Raw genomic sequence first — 22,101 nt, 5'->3', positions numbered from 1 at the left:
AAGGAATTGATTTATTCAACCAAGTCTTTTGGATTTTACAAGGATTTTCCTCACCATTGTTCTCACTGACATCAGTTCGAACTTTGACAATATATATGGAAACAGACAAATTCTCTCTTTGCTTTAACCGCATTGATATTAGTGAGATTATTCCAAAATGAATAAGAAAATTAGTTTATGCAAATAATAAACCTCTCTCTTTTTATATGTTCTGAATGTATGCTCAAAGGTTATTTTATGAACTATTCTCCCAAAGTGAGGTATACACAAATAAACTACATAAATTCAGAATCATACAACTGTATTTCTCCATTGACACAAAAACTATGTGTTAATGAAGGAATACCATTGTCCCATCTGTTTCTGCACCAGCCTGTAATCTACAGCAATCTGTAATCTAATCTGCAAGATTCTAGGATCCTCCTAAATAATTCTGAGCTTAGGAAAGGAAGCCAGGGATCGTGCTGATATAATAACCAATGATAGACTTCTAACTAAAAAAGTATATTAAAAGAATTGCCAGAAGGAATAAACACAAATGTTTAGAATAAAGTAATGTTACAGTATTTATCTTCAGTTGGTAGTGACATTTATGAAAACGTAACCCTGAAAAGAAAAATCTTGTTTCAAGGATGAACAAGATGAACAACTTGTGAATAAGTTATGCAACAAGAAACAAAAACAGAAAATGACATTGGACATTCCAAAGTGAATTTATATCAAACAAATGAATGGAAACACATTAACAGAAGCTTGCAGGAAGAAACATTCTGTACATACATATTTACTCTCTTCTCGCTGAGTTTTCATGTTTTCACTTTCATTTAGCAAACTCTAAGAATTACTCTTTTTTTTCTTTGTTTTCTGGTAGATGGCCAAGATTTCAACAGCAGAGGTATATATGTGTACGTTTTTAGGCCAATCATACCATTCAAACCATCAAAAATTATTCATCCATTTCACTAAGATGCAGACATCACTATACATCTGCATCTTCCAAAGAAAATAAAGTGTTTTTTAAACATTTCAACTAGTACTTTACAAACCACCAAGCATAAGGACAAGGAAAAAAGTTCAGGGCAATTAAAGCCTGCTGCAAATTAAGACAAATATAAGTAGGGCTGAGCAATAAGACATTAACTAAAACGAGACTCCAACTCTTGCTGGGGGAGGGAATTGAGATTTTCATTTATTTGTCCTTTCTCCTATATCTTCCCCAAAAAAAAAAGAATGTAAGAATCATGCAGGCAGAAAGCCACTTAATCTTGTTATCCTAAGCTACATTTTCTCTACTGGGAAACCAGAGTCTCTCCCGTAATTGAAAGAGATTATTCCATTCATGTAGAGTAGGCCTAGGTGCAGGTATTATCATCAACTGCACCTCCTAACCCACATGTGTCAAACTTGTTCGTGTCACATGCGGTATCAGGATGCAACGTGATTTTTTTTGCCTTTGAGACGCCAGGGATGCCTACGCGTGATGCATCGGGCCTGCAGGCTGCCAGTTTGACAGGCCTGTAAACCTAACCTCCAAATTCATAAGCCTGACCCTTATCATCAAAAAGTTGTTCATCATTGCCAAGCAAAATATACTCAAGGCAAGATAATTATTCTGTTATATAAGTGTTGGTTGACTTTGTTCTTCCCAGAGGGCATTATTAGATTACTCAAGTATGTAAAAAAAAAAATCTATTAAATTATATTATATTATACACATACACACAAAATGCTTAAAAAGCATTACATTCCACAAAATCAGATATGTCTGCATAAATCAGATGCGTTTACCTCGCCTGGTTCACCCTCGACCTCCTCTTCTATGTAGTACTATAAACAAAGAAGAAACCTCATTATTTTTCACAAGGTCATTTGTAAAAACACATTGAGGCAAAGAACAAAATCTCAGTCTGAAGAATGAAGTGATTGAGAAGGATGTTCCATGGAAAGAGCTCAAAGATTTAATTGCTGGTAAGATCCACAGGCATTTTCTTCTGTACACACCAGTGGATTTGTGGCTGCCAATCGCTCATAATGCTTAATACTGTTTTTAAAAAGTGGTTTTTCCTTGTATTGTAAAAACTTGTCGTATTAGAGCCAATTCAAGAATTCCAAGACTTCATATCTCCTGCTTGCATTTAAGGGATTTTGGACACCCATTGGCTTGTTCATACAATAATCTTTTAAAAGTCATGTATCAGTGGCGAGCGAACAGGATATATTAGTTCACCAGATTGGCCATAACTTGAAATCATGATCACACACCACCCTTTCATTGTATGTACTATTTCAAGTATTAATGAAGGAGAGATACTCCAAAACATAATTCAAATATCAATGCAGAAAACAGTTAAACCCACAATATTTCCAAAGTGATACGTCTCCAACACATACTGACAATCTCGCATTGAATTGTTTTCTTGTGAAAATAGCGTTGTAGGAGAACTAAGCGACTCTTTAACAGGAAAAAGATTGTATTCATCTGTGAATTCTTTTTAAAGGAAGTATTGGATGTCCTAGGGAAATTTGTCATGGACTATTCATTTAAGTTTGCTACCTGACAACTCTTGTAAAAGAAAGGCTTTCATAAAATGGCAAATGATGTGTCAAAACATGATTATGTTTTATTTATTAGAATGACAGCTACACATTAAATTTTTTAAAATATATTTCTTAATTAGGCTGCACAAAGCTGCAGTGAGATGATTCAAATGGATGACTCAAATTTTGTTTGAAATGATTCAAGCTAGAACTGAAACATAGCTAATAATAATAATAATCTTACAGAATTTCTCTTGGAACTCTCAGGACTGTTTTTGCTTCAGGGTGAATTATCATATTTAACTTCAAGGAAGAAGGCACTGAATTTAAGGAGAAGAAACCATGCCTGAACAAGAATTACTGGACAAAAAACATCTTATTGGCTTTCACTGCTCAGCAATCTAAACAATCCTCTATTACAAGGGAGAAACAAAACTATGATAGTTCTGCACAATAGGTGTGATCGATCAAATGGAATACAAGTGGTTTTTTTCATTCTAGGCTATTTTCCTGTTTTGAATTGGGTTTAGGTTACTACTAAAGGAGAGAGAGAGAGAGAGAGAGAGAGAGAGAGAGAGAGAGAGAGAGAGAGAGAGAGAGAGAGAGAGAGAGAGAGAGAGAGAGAGAGATTGTATCAGGGCTGAACTACTGCTTCTCAGCGTCTTAACTAAGATACTATCATGGCTGAACTCAAATTCCATTAAAAATTTTGATGCCTATGAAACAATCCAGTTGCCAGAAAAGTACAAACAAAATTCATTTCCCTCGATCTTCCAAAGAAAGCAGGATATAGGTATAAGAAACAAAGAATCTAGATTTGGAAGACAATTGTAAAGAGAGATCAATGAGGGCTTATAGAGGATTTTTTTAAAAAAGTCCAGTTGATCACCTCAAATCAATATGCATATTTTAACACAGGAAAGAAATTGACATTATGATCATTTAAGATTCATAATGAAATGAACAGTATCTGAAGTATTTTCTTGTTCATGAAGAAGCTAAGAAGGAACTCAGCTGAATCTTGTTTAAATGGATTTTATACTCTCTTTTGGAAATATTGCCTAGAAACATCATCAAATTCAAGCAGTTGTTCAGGGCAAATCTAATAGAAATGAATCTACTAAGACCAGCTATGCCAATAAAAATGTTTCTGCAAATCAGCTAACTGAAAAAAAATGGAACAAATCATTTTGCTAATAATACTCCATTTGTTGTATGTTACACCAGTACAAGCTCTTGTAAAAAGCTATGTTGTCAGTAATCTTGGAATGTTTATAGTACCAGTGAAATACATTAGACTAATTTCATAGGGGGACCCTCTTAAATATGAGTCAGGATATATAAAGAAGAAGCAGAAATGTTGAAATGGCACAGAATTATCTTTAATAGACTGAACTTGCATCATTATTAGAAGTGTCCCTGCTTTAATGTTAAAGATAGTTCCAAATTATTTCCTCAAACTCTTTTTCATTAATACTATAGCAACCGCTAATTTTAGCCTAACTTTGCAGAGCATCAAATCAAGCCTTAAATTATACATACATACATACATACATACATACATACATACATACATACATACACACACACACACACACACACACACACACACACACACACACACACACATATATATATATATATATATATATATATATATATATATATATATAGCATTTTATTTTAAAACAGCATCCTTCAGTATATGAGCAAGCTTAATTCACCAAAAATTATTTAATGTATTTGGTTAGAATTATTTCTCCTGTGCACCAAAAGTCTTGAAAAATGGAGATGTAGAAGATGCTAATGCCATCCGTGTAGGACCCAATGTGATTTATTTTCATGCCTTCCTTTTACTGTTTGACCTTATCAGACTCATTTTATTGATCAGTCTAGATTTTTAAGCATGTATTCCACCAATAAATTCTACTGGGTTTCATGTATTTTTGGTATTAAAAGATTTATCATGCTCAATTTAATAGGATCTACAACATTGACTAAATTCTCAGACTTAGTGCATTAAGGTTCCTCTCTGTTTCCATGAATCACATTAACAAGAAGCCTCCAAAGATACTGGCACCCTTCAACGGAGCCTAATTCACTGCCACTTTTTGCAGATGATTTATGCTCCTACAGATAACTTTGTCAAGATACTGTTTATTTCAAGCTTTATATATAATTGGCTCTTTTTATGAGAAGAATATCAGGAGATAATGGTCCTCCTACTCTCCCCCCCCCCCCATTATGCACCACTTAGACTGGTGCTTGTACAACTAACAGCATGCATACACTTGCTAAAGCACTACCACAAGTATAAAGGAAACTCCCAAAAGTGCTTTTTCAAAAGGCCGCTGGACTTTGTTTTTCCTTGAAGGTATTTCTCTTCTCATCCAAGAAGCTTCTTCAGTTCTGACATCAATTCCAGTTCTGACTTCTTGGATAAGAAGCGAAATGTGCAAGGAAAAATGAAGTTCAGTCACCTTTTGAAAAAACAGCTTTGGGACAACCATGACCTGGATGCCTGAGAATGTCCATAGATATAAAGGAAAATTTGAGAAGATTTGGGGGAGGAGATGGAAGAGAATGTGTGCATTCATTTGCCTATATAAATGCATAGCTATTTCTGTTTATTAATTCTATGTCAGATTACATAAGTACATACAAAGGTATGTACATCTGTGTATCTCTCTGTGTTTTTTCATGTGTGTTTGTGCGTGAGAGAGAAAGAATGTTCATTCCAGCATGGAAGAAACATGAAAGCACCATTTCTTTCTCACGTGGCGTACTGACCAACTTAAAATTGGCAGAGTGTTCATCAAACCAAGCAAAAACAGAATCTACTTTTCACTTAAGTATTCTGTGCTAAACAATCCAAATCAATGTCCAAAATTAAAAGCATAAGCTATTTTTTCAGAGGACTCTACTGCATGCCCTTCAAAATGCAGATTTGTCTTTTTGTAAATAAAAACTTACTTTTGCTCTCTAACGCTTTGCACTTTTAATTCTGATTCGCACAAAATTAAACCATGAGGGCAAAAGATCAGTGGAAGCAAACTAGGAAGACGATGTGCTATGATTCTGGAAAACGTTATCTTGCTTAAAACCAAGATTAGAAGCAATTGCAGCCTTTAAAAAAATACCTGCTACAAAGATCCCAAGAGAGAAGAGGAAAAAGACAGACATCTGAAGAGACAATGCAACAATATAAAACTGTAATGATAATATGAAAGATAAAGATATTAGTCTACTAAGAGACAGACAATAATAAGACAATGGGTAAGGCTATCAGACATACATGAGATGGGAAGAAGATGGAAGAAAGAGAAGAGGGGAGAGGAGGAAGAGGAGGAGGAGGAGAAGATTTTTGGAAGAATTACAACCCAAGACTTGCAGAAGCCACACACAGAACCGGCATGGTAAAATGGAGCCTGGCAAAGAAATATACCCACAACTTTTCACACAGGTCTTATGAAGACCAGTAAGTTGTTGCTAGATAGAATTACAGGCATTTTAAATGTCCATATAAATATTAACATTATTAGCATCATTTATGCTGTATTTTTCTATTATTATTATTTTTTAAAAGACTAAGTCTGCAGGATGTTGAGGAAAGAAAGGGGCATTTACTGTCATCGTGCACTCTTATATCCTCATGTCCTAGGCCTTCTCTGGGAGTACCCAACAGCTGCTGGAGGCCATTTAGAATATATCAATTTCTATAACTGTCCGGTCACCAGCTCTGAATGTGGAGACACACTCACTTCTGAGGCAGCCATCTCAAGTTCCTGACCTGCCCATTATTTGCTGTTTCTTTGAAATAATAAACTCATCTGCATAGCTCAAGGCAGTAAATCAAACATTTAAGTCTTACCTCCACAACCTCATCTTCGTCTGCCATCTTTACAGAAAGTCCGTCCACCTACTCACTGGTCACAAAGCAAGCCAGATAAATAAATATCAGTATGACAAAGTCAACATTGCTCACTTATCAAAGGTAGTATCTCTATGCATTATTAAAAACATTGTAAGAATGCCTTTTTTACACATACATACATAGAGACAGAAAGACAGAGAGAGACAGAGACAGAGAGAGAGAGAGAGAGAGACAGAGACAGAGAGAAGAGACAGAAGAGATGCATCCGTAGTTTATTCAATAATATAGGGCAAATATTCAATATTAAAATATTCAATATTTATAAAGATTAATATTTATTAAATATTGTTCATAAAGCATCAAAATATTAATAAACCAAAAATATTATCAAACATTTCCTCTTTCTAAACATATATGCAAAGGAATACCATTTATCATGAGATGTTTAGCATCAGATTGCCATTATCCCTTCATAATTTGTATTTCTCTCCAATATCTCATACACAGAGGGAAAAGCCAGTTTTTTTTTATTGTGGAGACATTGGTCTCTTTCCGTGTTTCAGCCAATAAATTTTTTTGCAAAAAAAACAAAAACAACCCACCAATAGAAATGGCATTGTTATTTTCCTTTATGAGCATAAATATAGCAATTCTGCTTAATAGAATTGCTTACGATGCAGGCAAGGAATAAACAAAGATTATCATATCTATCAACTCTCTTGAGTGATGTACTTGTAATAAAAAATTAGATAATATCATAAAGCCTAGCTCAACAGAGTATGTTAAATGGAATGTATAACAATCCCGAGGCTGCACTGAGAATTTATGCAAAAACACCTACAGGGGAGAGGAATAATTGACAATTCTCAGCCTGCACCAACCAAAACTAACCAACCAAAATTAATGGTGTCCCATTAATATTTCGTGAATGGAAATTCAGTTACCAGAGTTTTGATTGTGAACTGCAACTAGAAGATCCTAAATATGTTTTCCAGCAGCTGGAAATTAATGCTTAGGATAAGGAGTGCCAAGCATTGAGCCAACACAGCATTCCAATGAGGCGCGCTGGCTATGGCAGGGGCAAAAACTGGAAAAATTTCCACTTTAATTGGGTTACACAAAAAAACGCAGCTTGCTAGGTCACCTCCAGGAAAGCTTTCCTTGCTTAGAAATGTAGTTGGTCTTTTCCCCCCCTCGTTTTTCAGATCTAGCCAGAAGCCTTTGTAAAACATATCTTAATGTTACTCTAGAGGTAAACTAATAACTTTGGGGTCTTATACAAGACTAAACAACCACAAACATTAAATCATACAAATGTTCAAATGACCTTAACTTAATGAAGTTAATTTCTCTCGTCCCACCATTGATCTTCGGGGATGCTCTCTTGCTTTGCTTCTGGGGTGCTTGACGTATTTCTCCAACTTCAGTCCTAGAAAAGATCGAGACTCTGGTTATTTAGATGGCAGAGAAGCAATGGATGAATGAAGGCCTTGGAATGAATTAATGCACTGGAATAAGCCTGCTGTGAGAGGTTTCAGGTCCCCCTTTGCTGGTGCAGGGAAGGAGATGAAGGCTTAGAACAGCTGCTTCCTAGTACAAAAATATTTGCCCTGTAAGCCAATACCCCAGAGTGATTGGCTGGTTTTGTCAAGTTAGCTGAACTGCCATTCCTTCTGAGGCAAGTGGCACTCCGGTGCTGTAGGTTAAATATAGGCCCTTCGAACGCTGCCTTTTCCTAGTGCCAATTCTCTTCAATCAAGGTGATATATATATAAAAATCAAAGGATAAATTATTTGTTTTGCCGAGGGAATAGGGCAAGTCCTAAAGGAGAGAGAGAGACACTTCAAGAGCGGCTTAGCCAAAGGAGCCATTGATCTTCATGTGCAAAATGTGTCCAAACAACAGAGGCTAACTCTCAGCTGCCTTTAAAGCCTCATCAAACTCAGGACTGATCCCTTCCCAAGCAGAATTACTTAGATGCTGGGGAGGAAAAAAGGTGTGTTAAAATTTGTAAAATAGTAAAAAAAAAAAAAAAATCCCGCAGGCCATGAAGTCTGCAAACAAACAAACAAACAAATAAAAACCCACAAACAAACAATCATTCGGTAGCAAACAAACCCCAACTTGTCTTTATTTTTTTTTAAAAAAAGCAAAAGGCGCTTACCAGTTATATTTAAATAAATTTCCTTAGGAGCAAAGCCTTTCTGACTGTCCTCCCTCCTGAGAAAAGCTGGGCAAAAGCAATGTTAGTCTGATGCATTAGCTCCTAAACCATCAGGTGGTCGGGGGAATCCAATCAGATCAGGCGTGCTCAAGTTTCAGATACTAAATATACATAGTGACCCTTTGGAGGACCACCTGTTCGGTAAACCCTCCAAGCAAAGCAAAGTAGCTCATACAAATCATTGCTTTGTTTTTTTAACCTCAATCAAAACATAGCAAGAGCATCAGCCCCTTATAAGCGGTTTAACCATTATTCACACAGACTTGTAGAATACAAACCACTATTAAGGGTTGTTAATTACAACGAAGTTAAGACAATAGACCAATGGAAGGGTTTTTTCTCTCCCGGAAGATCTATGGTTTCTGAACTTGAGATGAATACCATAGCCTTTCATCAAAGACAGGGAAGATAGATGTTTAGATCAGGGGTATCCAGACTTGGCAACGTTAAGACCTGTGGACTTCAACTCCTAGAATCCCCCATGCTGGCTGGGGAATTCTGGGAGTTGAAGTCCACCAGTCTTAACATTGCCAAGGTTGGACACCCATGTTTTAGATAATCAGGAGTGAGGTCTTGGTGCCTTTTCTCCATCCAACCGTTGCAACTTTGTTGGGTCTCAAGTCTTTTAGAATTGGAACATAGGTTGTAGATGCAAAGTGGAAGACAGGGCTTATAGCATTCAGAAAAGTTTGACAAAATGAGTATTCTCAAGAACAGTTGATGGGGCCTAGAAGACATACCTTTTCTGCTGTGCATCCACCTTATAGAACGTTCTTTCTCTGGAGATCAGGATGGCCCTGACCTTGCCAGCTTTTCATACGGCCTTGAATACCAGGTTCTGTGCCCAAGCAGGGACCTGTTTGTGTTAATGATTGGCTTGTTGTTTCTTGATTACTTATATATTAATTTTTGTAATGCTTGCTATTGTTTTTATTCTATATTAGTTCTATTTGCTGCCCAGAATCATTCTTTGAGATATATGGTCATATAAATTGGATAAATAAATAAATGAAGGAAAATGTTTAGTAAGTCCATGCATTGACTTGTGGCTCTCAGTTTCTTTGCTCTTTGAATATAAATCATTCCAAAAGATGGGGGGGGGGGAATAATTGCTGGATCTCAAAGTCTTCTGGGACTGGGATGTAGATTATAGATGAAAAGTGGAAGACAGTGATCCCATGTTCTATGTTATATAATTGTCATCATCATCACATCTCCTGCAACCAGTGGGGTTGTCTATAAAAATGCCGCTTACTCTAGTTCTAAGACATTTCTGCTGTACATTTGTTGATTTGGCTAATTGTCTTCTCAGTTGAGTGACGCAGTGGCTCAGCGGCTAAGACGCTGAGCTTGTTGATCAGAAAGGTTGGCGGTTTGGCAGTTCAAATCCCTAGTGCTGCGTAACGGAGTGAGCTCCCATTACTTGCCAGTTTCTGCCAACCTAGCAGTTCGAAAGCATGTCAAAATGCAAGTAGAAAAATAGGGGCCACCTTTGGTGGGAAGGTAACAACATTCTGTGCACCTTCGGTATTTAGTCATGCCGGCCACATGACTACGGAGACATCTCCAAATAGCTCTGGCTCTTTGGCTTTGAAATAGAGATGAGCACCGCCCCCTAAAGTCAGGAACGACTATATGTATATAGCATATATGTGCAAGGGGAATCTTTACCTTTACCTTCTCAGTTGAACAAAAGTTTATCTATGTTTTCATGTCAGGCCTGAATTTTTTTCTCTCTAGAATACTGCCAAATATAGTGGTTAAAGATTGAAGCACAAGGCGATATGTATTGACTGGGCTTATGTATGTTACATGGGTATGGATTGCCAAAATCAAAGTGACATTATTATGTCTTAGTGTGACGGATGAATCCCCATGAAATTGCAAGGTGATCTTTATCTAGCCTCTATTCCCTTCCCTTCACTTTCAGTCAAGCCATGACCATCATTGCATATTGAGTCCATCTTGATAGCTGAATGCCATCTTATGTGTATACTGTAAGCCATGTTTATTTTTTTCTTTTCTTTGTTTGTTTTAAAGTATGCCTGCTAGTTAATGACTACATGACCTCCTCTTTGACATCAGTTTTAAAAACAGTGTCTTATGTATAATCTTGAGACAGGATTGATTACAAAGATGAGACATCCCTTTGAATGACACCACAGTACTTTTATGATATTTCAAGACAGTTGCTGAACTATCCCCCATAGTTCATCATGAAGCATAAGCATGTGGGAATGGTGACTTCATCATTGATTTTGAAATGATGAATCCAGTTTCCAAATTTAAATTGTGGATGGGAACATTCTTCATTACTCAAAATGTTTGGTACCATCAATCCATCAGAAGACCTATCAATAATTTGAAGGACATGAATAATTGTACTATATTTATTTATGTACAAGATTTATAATACACTTACTTCAGATGCTTCTATGCTAAATTTAATTCTCGCCTTTATGGATCTGTTATCCTATTCACATATTTTCAATAGATGGACTCACATGAGCTTCATTCATTACAGTGTACTAATTGGTACTTGGTACTCTGCCCATTATCTCCATTAAGGGTACCAGATTTGTGGGACTGCTGCATTATCAAGACTCTAGATCAATAGAACCATGGTGGCGCAATGATTACAATGCAGTATTGCAGGCAAACTCTGCCCACAGCCAGGAGTTTGATCCTCACCAGCTCAAGATTGATTCAGCTTTCCAGCCTTCCAAGGTTGGTAAAAATGAGGATCCAGATTGTTGGGGCCAATATGCTGAACTCTGTAAACTGCTTAAAGAGGGCTGTGAAGCAGTAGATAAGTCTAAGTGCTATTGCTATTGCTACTAGGCACTGGTTTTTTAAGTATTTGTTTAGCAAAATCTAAGAGGTAGACAGAAGAAACATCAACCAGATCAATAGTTCTTAATTCTGCTATGTTTGCATGTACAGTATAGGAGGAGCTGATAATCAGCTTTGAATAATAAATCCTATAAGACATAAATCAGATTTATAAATAGCGTAAAAAGTTGTAGGAAGAAAACAAACTTCCTGCAAAATTTGACAGTGTTGTCTAAAGGAGGGGAAATTGTACTGAAGACATGTAAGAAAATACTAAAAGATGCAAAAAGAGACTTTGAAAGTCACCTAACTCATAATTTTAAGAACAACTGTAAAGGAAACCTTAAAGTGGATGAGAAATAGAAAATCAGTTTAAGGAAGTCGTTGATCCCTTAGATGACAAGGAATTAAAGATATTGTTGCTAAAGGTACATACTATTCCTTTCCTGTTCTCTCTCTAAATTTTCTTTGGACATTGTATAGAAATAAAATGTGCACTTAGATCATTCTCATTCAGCCATTTCTTTTTCAAATACTTTATTGATACCAAAAAAGTGCATGTGTGATGATGGGTTTATACCATCAGTGGTGGGATTCAAAATTTTCTACTCCCGGTTCTGTGGGCGTAGCTTGGTGGGCGTAGCATGGGTTGGTGGGCATGGGTTGGTGGGTGTGGCAGGGGAAGGATACTGTAAAATCCCCATTTCCTCCCAATTAGCTGGGACTCAGGAGACAGAGAATAGATGGGGGTGGGGTCAGTCAAATGTGGTATTTATCTGTTCTCCAAACTACTCAAAATTTCCACTACTGGTTCTCCAGAACTGGTCAGAACCTGCTGAATACCACCTCTGGTTTATACCCTTTTACCTGGTGTTTCTTTAATATATTCAGATGATCTCATTTAACTGCAAAACAGCTTCATTGAGGGAATGCCAAAGAATGACTAGGGAGTCCTTGTCCTAGGTTAACTGAATCACCCCACTCAGTTGTATGCAATACATGTAGATACAGAAGGTGTCACATACGCAAATGAACCCTATTAGTCTTCCCCTCCTCTGCTCCTTCAAGCACTGACTCTTAATACAATTTTTAGAATTCATTTTCCTAGCTGCTTGTGTGAAGTGAAAGATACATTACTCAGATGCATCATACATTTCACCTCCTGGGACTCCCTTGGCTGAGTAAAGCCCTTGCAGCTTTGCTTAGTCATCTATTAAAGCCGACTACCAGAGGGAGGGTTTAATGTGTAGAATATTGCATATTATGCAGCATTCAGTTTAGACACAAAAGATTAACGCTTCAGGGTATCTTTTAAAAGATTCCACCTTTCAACCTGCCTTCGCTTGGATTAGAAGCAAACCATTTGCTGGGTGTGTTCAGCAGTCCTCTCAGCAGCCTGAATATACAGGCATTGTAATAACTCAATAGGGCGCTTGCTCCTGGGTTTTGGATCACTTTTTTCTGCTGGCCTGCCCAATCTTTTTTTAAATTGTACACGTTTTATTGCTTTATTGATAAAAGAGAGTCAATGTGGTGTAGTAGTTGAGAAGCTGAACTAGTTGTAGGGAGCCTCGGGTTCAAGTCACAACAGCTCATAAGGCAGGGGTGGGTTCCAGCTGCTGCTACTGCCTGTTCTCTCAGGGACGCACTACGCATGCATGCACAGTACTAAAAAAAATGCTTCTGCGCATGCACAGAAGCAAAATGCAAGTTGGCGGGGCCTATGGCACCACCGAGAGAACTGGTTTGGGGGAGTGGCAGGCCGAGTTACTACCTACTTGGCAGAACCGGTCTGAACCAGTAGGAACCCACTTCTATCATAAGGTGACTCTGAGGTTTTTGAAAGACTTTGAGCCCTTCTTGTTCAGTCCAACGTACAAAAGAGAGTGGTTGTTATAGGGAAAACCTGAAGGGAGGGTTGCATGGCTAAAGAAATACAAGATAGAAATTGAACAACAACAACAACAACAACAACAAATAAATAAATAAATAAATAAATACTATTGAAATGGTCGAACAATTGGCAACTCCAAATCTCAACTAACAAATGCTCTGTCTGACACAATGGCAACAAAAATCGAAACACCAAATACAAGCTGGGGGATATGATCTCATAGATAACACTCACTCTGTCAAGGACCCAGGAGTACTCATCTCAAATGATCTAAGTCCCAGAGCTCACTGTAACAGCATTGCTAAAAAGGCATTAAGAGTTGTTAACCTAATTTTGTGAAGCTTTTTGTGCGGTAACATTGTATTGTTAACTAGGGCATACAAAACCTTTGCCAGACCAATCCTCAAATACAGCTCTTCTGCCTGGAATCCACACTGTATATTGGACATTAATAGAATTGAGCAGGTCCAGAGGTATTTCACGAGAAAAGTACTCCACTCCTCTGCTCACAATAGAATCCTTTATGCCACCAGGCTTGGAATTTGGGGTTTGGATTACCTTGAACTACGCTGCCTACGGTCTGAACTAAGCATAGTACACAAAATCGTCTGCTACAATGTCCTACCTGTCAACGACTACTTCAGCTTCAACCGCAATAATACACGGGCAAACAATAGATACAAACTCAAGGTAAACTGCTCCAAATTCAATTGCAGAAAATACAACTTCAGCAATAGAGTGGTCAATGCCTGGAATACACTACCTGACTCCATTGTTACTTCCTCTAACGCGCATAGCTTTAACCTTAAACTGTCTACTATGGACCTCACACCATTCCTAAGAGGTCTGTAAGGGGGTGTGCATAAGCTCACCAGAGTGCCTACCGGCGCTGTCCTACTGTTCCCATTTATTTGTACTCATTTCATGTGCTCATGTCCATGTTTATACTTATACCTGTTATCTTATACATGTTTGACAAACTAAATAAACAAATAAATAAATTTCTTAGTCACCATCCCGCAGGGCTACCATATCTGAGTTTCAGCTATCTAAATGGCTACTAAATGGCAAACAAGAGAGACAGAATGCCTAAGTCTTCGTTGCTACCCATTTCCCATCTTAATTCTTGAGCTTAAGTATCATAGCCATGCTATCCCATCTGATGAAGCCATGTTTCCCAGCTTCCAGATTCATAAAAGACCAAATTGGGAGTCCTAGTAAAATCAGAGATGTACACGAAGTGTTACAATGTTATGTTAACCAGTAATTTTCTTAGAAGGAAGGCTTCCCTTTCCTTCAGGAAATTCAGCAATGAACACATGTCTCCAAACATTTAGTGTGGATTTTAGGAATCTGTGCATCAATGCATGTGCTGGACTTCGTTTATTATTTCTCCAGGAAAAGCCAAATGATTCATCTTCTACTTCTAAGACAGTCTGAAAGAAACCCTAACCCTCTAAAATGCATTAAAAAGAGCATTGTACATAATATTCCTTTTGGAGAATATGAATGTGTGTCTATATATAAATGTCTGTGTATTGACAGAAGATACATTTGAGGGGCCCAGAACAATTTAATAGGTCCCAACACATTTTTGGAGGCTGGGCCTCATTTTCCTGCCTACGAAAGCACTCTTTGAACATCACTTTTTGGTTGGCTCCTTTGCAACGGTTATTATGACTGCATCTAGTAGCTTTGTGAGCCTGATAGCGAGAAGCCAATAAATCCTAACTAAATAAAATATTTATGCACAGTACAACATATCTCTTGACTTATATCCAGCTTATCCGAGACTCCGCAGGATGTGAATTCATATTATGCCTGCACAGTAAGACTCTCCTTGAATGTAGCCTCAAATACTTGAGGGTAACAAATGTCTCACATATTCCTGAGGCAATCTGGTAAAGGGAGGGAGATAATAAACCACAGCTGAAGCTCTATTCCTAAGGGATGTATTCTATACCCCTTGCTCAGCCATAATTCCTCTGCTTCATGTAATATTTATGCAAGTAGGAGTAAACGGCTGAGTAAGGCAATGTGGTTTATTGTACATTTCCAACAAAGAAACATGATAAATCAAGCTGCTCTCTAAGCCACTGTAGTCTACAATGTATTTGCTTTGTTCTTTTGGAGCGTGAAAAAAAATGCCACTTCAGTTTTCTTATTGCACTTGTTTTTTTTCCTCTGTCGTCTTTTTATTACCCAAGTTGCTTTCATGTTAAAACAGTCTTTTTTTTTCTTGACCAACATGAATGCTTCTAACTTCAGAATGGCACTGAAAGTTGAATAGATTACAATGGTATTAATTCCAACGATAACTTTCCTTCCTTCCTCCCTCCCTCCCTCCCTCCCTCCCTCCCTCCCTCCTTTCCTTCCTTCCTTCCTTAATTACATGGGATAGATGGTCATATAGGTCCCTTTCCTTCCTTCCTTCCTTCCTTCCTTCCTTCCTTCCTTCATTCATTCATTCATTACATGGGATAGATGGTCATATAAGTCCCCTTCCTTCCTTCCCTCCTTCCTTCCTTCCTTCCTTCCTTCCTTCCTTCATTCATTCATTCATTCATTCATTCATTACATGGGATAGATGGTCATATAAGTCCCCTTCCTTCCTTCCCTCCCTCCCTCCTTCCTTCCTTTCTTCCTTCATTACATGGGATAGATGGTCATATAGGTCCCTTTCCTTCCTTCCTTCCTTCCTTCCTTCCTTCCTTCCTTCCTTCCTTCATTCATTCATTCATTCATTCATTCATTACATGGGATAGATGGTCATATAAGTCCCCTTCCTTCCTTCCCTCCCTCCCTCCTTCCTTCCTTTCTTCCTTCATTACATGGGATAGATGGTCATATAGGTCCCTTTCCTTCCTTCATTCCTTCCTTCCTTCATTACACGGGATAGATGGTCATATGTCCCCTTCTTTCCTTCCTTCCTTCCTTCCTTCCTTCATTCATTCATTCATTCATTCATTCATTCATTCATTCATTCATTACATGGGATAGATGGTCATATAGGTCTCCTTCCTTCCTTCCTTCCTTCCTTCCTTCATTACATGGGATAGATGGTCATAGAGGTCTCCTTCCTTCCTTCCTTCCTTCCTTCCTTCCTTCCTTCCTTCCTTCCTTCCTTCGTCATCCTACACAGATTTTGTGTATAGCCGTGCAGAATCTGCTCCTCTTGTGTGCTTCTTTAGTATTGCTGCCTAGGTAGTAGAACAGACTGTTACTCCCTGGTCTTTTTTTATAATAGCGAAAGGACAGAGCCAGGTGCAGCATTTCCCTGCCCTCAGTAAAGATAGCATCAGCGTTATGCTCACAAATCAGGCAGCCAGCTTAGTTTTGGGCAATTTGCCACCTCACATGTAGCAGTGGGGAGAATTCTTGCTTTCTTAGTAGTATGGCATGTAGAAAGTGACTCTGACAACAAATAACGATACTTTCATGTAATTAAAAAAAACCCACTTACCTTGAAATGCTTAGTGATTAATTTTTGGGTTGTTTCTAATGGGAGAAAATTGTTTTGAATTGCTCTGCATATTAATGATCAACGTTTTTGGTATCATCACTTATTTGGAGAGCTAATGGGGGAGAAAAATATTATTTCTGTTTCAAGGGCTAATTTCTCTTTAAAAATAAAATGTTATGGTCTATAATTGGCAGAACAGCTGCCACAGGCTAAACTATTCATTATTCTTTCACCAGGCAAAATATTGCAAGTGTGGAAGCCATGTTGTCTAAATTCAGGCAAAGATGCATATGCTATAGGGCCAGACTGTTGCACAGATATATTGTCCCAGCCCAAAGGGAGACCTTCTCCTTCTACCATCATCCCCATTCCAGGCCTTATTGGTAGCTGAATCTTATTCCAGGCCTATAAGTGGGGCAGCTTCTCCAGTATGAGAATGGCAGGAACACCCAATGGCAGGAGCATCCAAGGCAAAATATCATAGATAGATATATAGATATATAGATATATAGATATATATATATATATAGATAGATAGATAGATAGATAGATAGATAGATAGATAGATAGATAGATAGATTGATAGATAGATAGATGAGAGAGACATAGAGACACAGAGACAGAGGGAAATGAAAGATTCAGAAGGACCATTCTTATTTTCTAATTAATGCTTATTATGTTTGGCCATTCCCAAAGGATCCACTCAACAAATGTGGTAATCTATGGCCAATGTTAAGCAGTACATGAATGTTTCAACATGGGAAGAAAAAGACCTTGGCTCATATCAAGAGGACAATCACATGGGTACTCAATGTCTGTTTTCTCTATTGTTCCCCAGTGTGCCTTTCAGTATAGCAACAGCCCAAGGTCTCATAGAAGAGCCTATCAAACTTACGAGAGTTTTACAATACAATATCCATTTACTGTAAACATATTTTTTTTCTCAATGCTACAAGGATATTGCATTCTCTCGGTATTTAAGCTGTAATGTTTTTGGGTAGGGAAATAGTGGTTTTCTAACAGTCTGCACACTTCTTACTGCAGACAGCTGCCAAAATAAGCCAGCCATTTGGGACAACGTCGTGCTGAGACACACAGAGACTATTTTTGTGGTGGTATCAAGAGACGATTTGAGGAAAGGAATAGAGGAAAAAAAAGGGAGGGAGAGAGGAGATGGAGAGGTCTCTTGCAAGAAGAAAAAATATGTGTCCTTCATGAAAAAATATTGGAAGACAAGTTGATCTCCCAGCATAATGTATGATTCCTGGGTATAAGAAAAGAGAGTGTAGTAACCATTGGTAGGATTCAAACATATTTACTATCAGTCCTATGGGCATGACTTGGTGGGCGTTGTGTGGCTTGGTGGGTGTGGCTTGGTAGGCATAGCAGGGGAAGGATACTGTAAAATCCCCATTTCCAGGAGGCCCATTTCTGGGATCAGCTGGGACTCGGGAGACAGAGAATAGATGGGGGCAGGGCCAGTCAGAGGTGTTATTTACCAGTTCTCCAAACTACTCAACATTTCCGCTACCGGTTCTCCAGAAAAATCTTTGCGTGCCGAACCGGCAGTAATGCCGGCAGTAACCCACCCAACCTGGACCATGCAAATTATCCAATCTAGTGGAACAAAGAAATACCCTTAAGGCCATGTGGGACTTTATGTTGTTTTACCTTTAAAAAAAAATGGAATAGACACATGATGTAATGGTAGGTGAGAGTGACCTTGGGTGATTGAGCAAATAAATGCTTCTTAGATATGTGTCAGATAACAGTGAGCAAAGCACACAGCTGCATGGTGGGTGGAGTAAAAGGCCCAGGAGCAATCTTGCCTAACTTATCAGGCAAAGGCAGAACTATACTTTCAGACTTGCAAGGTTCTGTTAATAGCCATAGCACTTAGACTTCTATACTGCTTCACAGTGCTTTACAGCCCACCCTAAGCGGTTTACAGAGTCAATATATTGCCCCCAACAATCTGGGTCCTCCTTTTACCCAACTTGGAAGGAAGGCTGAGCCAACCTTGAGCCTGGTGAGATTCGAACTGCTGGCTGCCAGCAGTCAGAAGTAGCCTGCAGTACTGCAATCTGACCACTGCACCACCACAGCACCTAACATAGTTTATCTATAAACTTGTCTGGCTATGTTTCTTGTCTGGTTTACCTGCTCATCAGAAGAATACTTCACATGTAGATTTATACAAAAGAAGTACTTAAAATATATGGAATGAGAACAGATAAAGATATGGACATTGCAAATCCCATCAAGAAAATGAAACTAAGATTTATGATACATGATGCACACAACAAGAATGTTCAATTAACTTTATAAGGGAGATTCAAGGGAAAGTTACAGATGATGCACAGCTGACAAATCTATACACAGTAGTTCAGCAAAAAATACAGTGTAAACTACTAGTAAACTAATAACTAATAAAGAATAAAACGTATTGATGATTACCATTCTCAGGAAGCAGCAGTAAAGGAAGAAAAAAAGGGGAAAGCTATAGAAATAAAGTGAATGGAATTAAAAATAAAAGTGAGGAAATTATTTTGAATGAATATGAATCAAGGGAATGTGGGTAGGAGTATTTGAGAAGTCTGTATGGAATCAAGAGTAGTATAGGTATAAATATTAACAAAGGGGGGTGATGAAAGGATGAGACTATTGAGAAATGCTAAAGCTGGAAAAATAGATGATATAGTGGGAAAAATCTTAAAAATATATTGTTTCCTGATGTAATGATGTGATATTGACACTGACTCCTCTACGAATTTAATACCAGCAATGTTCAAGGATACTGATGCATTCCCCAAAAGCTGATACTCCAAAGAAACTGCCCTCTAAATATAACAAAGCCCAGACAAGTGATAAAGAAACCCACTCTGGAAATGTGACTTGTATGAAAGCTGCATTGCTTTACCCAACAATGGGAAGAATGCTGCTAATGTCCCCCTAGACAAAGGAAAAGCTAGCAAGAGTTAATGTTACACTGGAAATAGTTTGTCATGTATACCTTATCCGGCATTTCAGAATTCTGAGTACAAGAGGTGACAATTGACAAAATTTGGGAAGTGCAGTGGGGCTTTCTGTTTGAAAGGGATGTGCAGATTTTTTGACCTATGTATCAACGAACATTTATTCTACATGTAAACATTCAAGAGAAAATGTAAGAAATACACTTTGTGGTTTGGCCATGTAGAGAATGAATGTAAATTCAAGTACAAATCAAATACAGGTAGTCCTTGTCTTACAACAACTGAGCCCTGTCCATTGCTAAGTGAGACATCTGCTAAGTGAATTTTGCCCCATTTTATAATCTTTCTTGCCAGTTAAGTGAATCACTGCAGTTGTTAAGTTAGTAACATGGTTGCTAGGTAAATCTGGCTTCCCCACTGATTTTGCTTGTCAGAAGATCATAAAGTGTGATCACCTGACCCTCGGGACACTGTAACCATCATAAACATGAGTCAGTATCCAAGCACCTGAATTTTGATCATGAGCATTGGGATACTGTAATGATCATAAGTGTGAAAATGGTCATAAGTCACTTTTTTTCAATGCCGTTGTAACTTTGAACGATCACTAAATGAACTTTTGTAAGTTGAGGACTATCTGTTTATCAAAGAAAAATGAATGGGGCAAGACGATGACTAAGCAAGTCACAGCTGGATAGAATAATGAGATCTACAAATGAGAGGCAAGACATTTAAAGAATTGCAATGTGTGAAGCCGAAGCAAGAACGGTTTACAAAGACAGAAAGGAGTAAAGAGGTATGGTGAACAGTTAAAATAAGCTGTACAAAATTTTGCAATGGTTAATTGCAACTGTGGGTCGCTGTTGTTTGTAAACAAACAAATAGGAAATTTGGCGTTTACAAAAATGACGCGGAAGGGAAAATTGGCTACAGCTGTGTTTGATCACCACTAGAGTATGTGTTCATGACCAGATTTTTAAAAAAAATTGTGAACTTTTTAGTCGGAACCCTATTTGGTTGTGGTCAGAAGTGTTCGTGACCAGAGGTTCTACTGTATTTTCTCATTTTTCTTGCATTGTGTCTGAATTTTTTTTCTTTTTCTGTATTTTCCACAAGGTGGCTTACATGAAAGTGAAGTGTGTGGTGTGTGTTGTTGAATTTATGCGGCCTCTAAAGTGACTCTGGGTCCAAGAACTAAACAAAGAATTAAAACAGTTCCTAAATCCCTAAAACAATATAGATAAAACAAGACAAAAGGGAAGATATTTGCACACAGAGTAACCACAGTGAGAGTCCCAGCCAATGTTTTGCTCATTCTGAATAATCTGAAGGTTGGTGAAATGTTATGGCCAATACAATATCACTATAGTTCTTCTGATGCTGTTATACAATCAAATGGTCATTATTTATAGCAGGAGTGTCATGCATCATGTACGCCAAGACAGCTGCTGCAGTTTTTATCACAAAAGGTTTCCATACTTCATGTTTAGCAGCAGTATCAACAACAGGATCAGCTGCGTTATACAGCATATTAGTTTTATCGTGTGAGCTCATCATTCATTTATGAGGAAAAATGATGCCTGGCTTAACATTATAGTCAAAGGTTACAAATAGCCAAGTGTGCCTGGTTTCTTTTTCCCATGCAGGCAAACATTGGTCACACCTATCTGTCAAAGCCACATAATTATTCACAGATATCCTAAGCCAGTAAATATGATGTGGTTTCAGCAGGACAATTACAATTTGCTGCAACATTTGATGGTACAACATGCTATCCATCAACATTTGAGTAAGTATAGCTTTCAGTTTCGGACTTCATTAAGATCACAGACCCAACATAAATGGATGGGCTACAATCATTAGGAAGAAACATAAAAAGTGACAAGTAAATAGGCTAAAAATATAAAAGATACAAATACAAAAGATGGAAGATTTAAAAAACCAGTATCTAAACACAATTATACAGTTGGCAAACTAAGAAGCTAAATATCTATGAGACTAAGGTAACAGTTGCTTTATAAAAATGGTAATCTACAAAAATGAGATGGGAGCATTAGTAAGGTAGAGGGAAGCATGTATGTATACACAGTAGAACCTCTGATCATGAACGCTTCTGACCATGACCAAATCGGGTTCCAAACAAAAAAATTCACTTTTTTTTTTTCCAGCAGCCGATTTCCCCTTCCACATCATTTTTTTTTGTAAGCGCCAAATTTCCAAAATTAAGTTCAGGTCACAACCAAATTGGGTTGCAACCAAAGTTATGGAACAAATTATGGTCGTGACCAGAGGTTCCACTG

At 37.8% G+C, this 22,101-nt stretch overlaps 1 protein-coding gene across 1 annotated transcript in view; it reads right to left on the bottom strand.

Annotated features, from left to right (window-relative positions):
* NEB (nebulin) overlaps positions 1–6,436 on the bottom strand; it is a 227,111-nt gene extending 220,675 nt beyond the window's left edge. The window contains 1 exon segment of the mRNA XM_032222196.1: positions 6,410–6,436. Within this exon segment, the coding sequence (XP_032078087.1) occupies positions 6,410–6,436 (27 nt within the window).
* Positions 6,437–22,101: the final 15,665 nt, after the last annotated feature.

Source organism: Thamnophis elegans, chromosome 1, assembly GCF_009769535.1.
Source record: "Thamnophis elegans isolate rThaEle1 chromosome 1, rThaEle1.pri, whole genome shotgun sequence".
In the NCBI taxonomy this organism is placed as follows: domain Eukaryota; kingdom Metazoa; phylum Chordata; class Lepidosauria; order Squamata; family Colubridae; genus Thamnophis; species Thamnophis elegans.
The sequence above is the reverse complement of the archived record's forward strand: the minus strand, read 5'-3'. Positions and strand labels throughout refer to the sequence as shown.